The sequence below is a fragment of the Aplidium turbinatum genome, chromosome 15 (assembly GCF_918807975.1).
Source record: "Aplidium turbinatum chromosome 15, kaAplTurb1.1, whole genome shotgun sequence".
Classification (NCBI taxonomy): Eukaryota; Metazoa; Chordata; class Ascidiacea; order Aplousobranchia; family Polyclinidae; genus Aplidium; species Aplidium turbinatum.
In genome coordinates this window covers 10,472,829-10,476,518 of record NC_137486.1, presented here as the reverse complement: position 1 = coordinate 10,476,518, position 3,690 = coordinate 10,472,829, and the positions used below count along the sequence as shown (strand labels likewise).

At 35.3% G+C, this 3,690-nt stretch overlaps 1 protein-coding gene across 1 annotated transcript; it reads right to left on the bottom strand.

The window, feature by feature from the left end:
- Positions 1-215: 215 nt before the first annotated feature.
- Positions 216-2,862, bottom strand: LOC145784823 (ubiquitin thioesterase otulin-like). Its single transcript, XM_082596664.1, has 2 exons — positions 1,755-2,862; positions 216-645 (listed from the first exon to the last, which is right to left on the bottom strand). The coding sequence occupies exons 1-2, from the start codon at positions 2,529-2,531 to the stop codon at positions 472-474; spliced, it is 951 nt and encodes a 316-aa protein (XP_082452790.1). The 5' UTR covers positions 2,532-2,862; the 3' UTR covers positions 216-471.
- Between the last annotated feature and the right edge of the window lie 828 nt (positions 2,863-3,690).

Here is a 3,690-nt window from a genome sequence, read left to right as displayed (position 1 = left end):
TACACAGAACGAAGTTAACTCGCAGAGTTTCCTGCAAACAGTGTAAGAGAAAATTCACAGTAATATCAATATGATATAGATATAATTCCCATAACAAAGCATCAATGAGTTTCTCTTTGAACAAAATGCAAAATTTATTGCTATGTCTAATCAACTTTCTAGACAGAAAACCAATTTTATTTATTTTTATATTGATTCAACAGCTGCGACGGATTTTGTTGTCTGGGCAAAGACGGGTGACAAGTGACAACTATTGCAAATTTTTCAACAGTCAATTAACCACGACGTCATCAAAACAATTTGTTTGTTTTACAATAGTGAGAAGAGTTTTGAAAGAAAAATAAAATTCAAAATAAAGTTTTATTAATGAATAACAAACAGACTGTGAAAATATAAAACACAGTTAAAGGATATATAGCATGTACTACTTACAATTTACATACAACAACAACAAAAAACATAAAATCATAATTATGAAATGACGATATTATAATGTCTGTCATCTTCAGCAATTAGTTTTATTTTTTCCCAACTTGCAACCATGTGATCAGGGTAGTAAGTAACGAAATCCTCTTGCTCAACGTTAGACGGTCGAAACACTTGCACGGTTACTTCAAGCGCCTGGCCAAGTAAACACATTTCAACCTAAAAGAAGTTCAATTTCAGACTACAATCATCTAAAAACTGTTTATCGTTTATGCACAAAAAAGCCTCATGACGGTTATGCAGTTTGTAAAGTTATTTTGTACACATTAATTGTTATATAGCCTAGTTCATTTATTAACTGATGCAATAATAAAATAAATGTATATACATGTTGTGGTGTAGTGGGCATTCTAATATTATATATTTTACACTGGTCTACACGATTTTTGCTCTATGAACTTTGAAAACTGATTTAGAGTAATTTTGGGGTGCTGAATCCGAATCTGACCTCGGATTTATGCTATCACGTCAGGTTTGTAAGATATGATAACAGCATATTGTTACTTTTGTCAAAAGTGGAAGATTTGACGTTGCGTTTATTGCACATACACATTGTGCAAGATCCAGAAATCCAGGCCATGTGGTGCATAAGTAGCTGAAATACACCTACCAATTATAATTTTGATACCAATTTGTTTTCTAAGCAACATTATTAACAAGGCAATAATAACAAGCTAAAAGGGAGGCTATAAGTGTAACTGACCCCCTCCCCCGGTCAACGTTTTGCATGAAACCACAAAGGTTTAAGCAAGCCTATGACAATGCTTGTTCAGTAACCATATTTAGGCTGTTTTGGCCTGTCTAACACTAACCTTTCGTTACAGCACTGCATATGTTGGTGGTAAACGCAACGCCAAATCTTCCACTTTTGACAAAAGTAACAATTTGTTGTAATCATATTTCACAAACCTTACGTGACAGGATAAATCTGAGGTCAGATTCGGATTCAGCACCCCAAAATTACTCTAAATCAGTCTTCAAAGTTCATGGAGCAAAAAAAAAATTCTTTTTTTGTAGACCAGTGTTATTAACATAATTTCTTCTGCAAGCATTACCTTTGAAAAGTGAAACATTTTGTTTGAAATTGAAATAAAAGAATTGGTTACCAGTACTACAGAAACTAATAAATAATCTTGTTTGCTAACACTCTCCAGTTTAAAAGTTTGAAAATTGATTTTGCACAGTTAAACATATGTTTTGCAGTCACACATAAAATGACCCAACATCTTATACATATTATAATCAGACACTCCATCTTTTATTCAAACCTGTTCTAATCCACCAGTTTTTCCAGCAGGATTCAGATGATTTATCATCAAATTGTAAGGATTTTCACTTGTATCCCTCGCAAACAATAGCCAAGCAAACACTGGCACAGGATCTCCATTCAAATTTGCATCATAGAGAGACACGGCTGTTTCTAGCATCATCAACTTCATTGCTTCAAAAACTTTAATTTCATGCACTGTTCCTGAATTAAATAAAGCTAAAAAATATGCCTGCCGATCGCTGTTATTCTCCATGGTTTCAGATAATTGTTTTTGTTCAATGAAGTAGGCAAGGCATTCTTTCATGATCAAAATTCTGTTCTCTGTGCCTGATGGCAGCCTGTCTGCAAATGTCCATTGACTCAACCAACCGCATGCATGGTTTTGTGTGAGCCTTTCAGGAAGATTTAAGATGTGATTTTGCCAATTTGGGTAGCTACTTAGAACTTGTGTATTTTGTGTCAGAATTTGAAAGGCTGCAGCTCGAAAAGCACAATAGTTATCGCCACGAATTTTCCGCATAAACTCACAATTAGTTTCTTCAGTGATTTTTATGTAGCCTTGACGCAAACATTCTGCTTTGTGTGTTGTTCCTTTCCACTCAGATTTTGCATACTTTAGTATGTCAAGCTTTTCTGATACACTAGAAGGAGTATCCTCATTATCACACGCTAGTTCACTTGGTGGTGATTGACTTTCAATTGGCATTTCAACATTAGGGTCAAGAACACTTTCATCGTAACACGGTCCAACATTAGGACTGTTACTTTTTTGCATTTGCACCTCAGAATTATCAGACGAAACATTTGAATGGCTAGTAGCAAATTCAACACACTCAACATTTTGTGATCCCTGGACAAAACCTTTGTGTGATTCACCATCCTTATTTTTGTCACTTATTGTGTTAACTATATCTTGATGTTTTGAAAGTTGACATTCATCACCAGATGAAGTATTGCCAGTGGCCGATGTTGTAAAATCAACCTTATTTGTCAAATTAGTAGATGCCAAGTCGGTTTTAATTGCCTTATTAGTGGTGATGTTATTGTTTGAAGTGGTGTCAGAGAATGTGTCAACACTGTTACTGGTTTCTTCATTTTGATTTTGGACGTCAGATGCTTCATCACACTTTTCTGAAGAATCAGAACGTTCATCAGTTTTATTGATTTCCTCAGGTGCAAGCTCACTTAAGTCTTTACCTGCTGTAGCTGTGTAAATATCTTCTTCGGGATCATTGGTAGTTGATATTAGTCGAAGTAATGCTTCTTTGCTGGAGTCAAAGCATTGTAGAGGTTTTTGTTCTGCATTGACATGATTCGCATGCACAGTGTCAGTTTCTCGTGAGTTGCATCGAATAACATGATACTGATTTTCAAGTAAGTTCATGGTGTTTTTATCTTCTTTTTCCATGCTTCCTTGTTATCATCTCAGAAATAGCTAAATATTTAGTTTTAAGTTAGCTAAATTTCTTTGTTCTTGTAAAGACATGTAACAACAGTATTAAGACCAATCTCATCTACAACAACAGGTTAAGAGCCTATTTAGGCTACCTTTTAATTTTCTATACCGGTAAATGGTAACTTGCTTAAACCAAATTTCAGACCAAGCAGCAATGGTCAAACTCTAGTGTCAGAATAAGACAATGTAAAGTACATTGGAAAAACAATACAGATCCATATCAGATCAGCCAGATATGATAATATTTTTTAGGCAGCAACATTGGAACGTCTGTGAGCTATTCACTAGATGCCGCTGAATGGAAAGCAGTCCTGAAATGTGTGCTCTCGAAATGTTCAAGCGCATATCTCGAGAGCCGAATCAGAGCCGGTGGGTGCAACCTAGTTCGTACCTTGAACCATTTGTACAGTCAGTTCGTACCCTGAAAAGATCGAGAGAAAAAATTAAAAATAGCCGAAGTCGCTGATTGCAGTTTAAT

What these genes read in the sequence shown, in the direction of transcription:
- LOC145784823 (XM_082596664.1), bottom strand. Translation starts at nt 2,531, where the DNA reads ATGCAAAAAAGTAACAGTCCTAATGTTGGACCGTGTTACGATGAAAGT. An exon ending in AAACTGGTGGATTAGAACAG is followed by an intron (nt 646 to 1,754) that starts GTTTGAATAAAA and finishes AACTTCTTTTAG; the next exon opens with GTTGAAATGTGTTTACTTGG.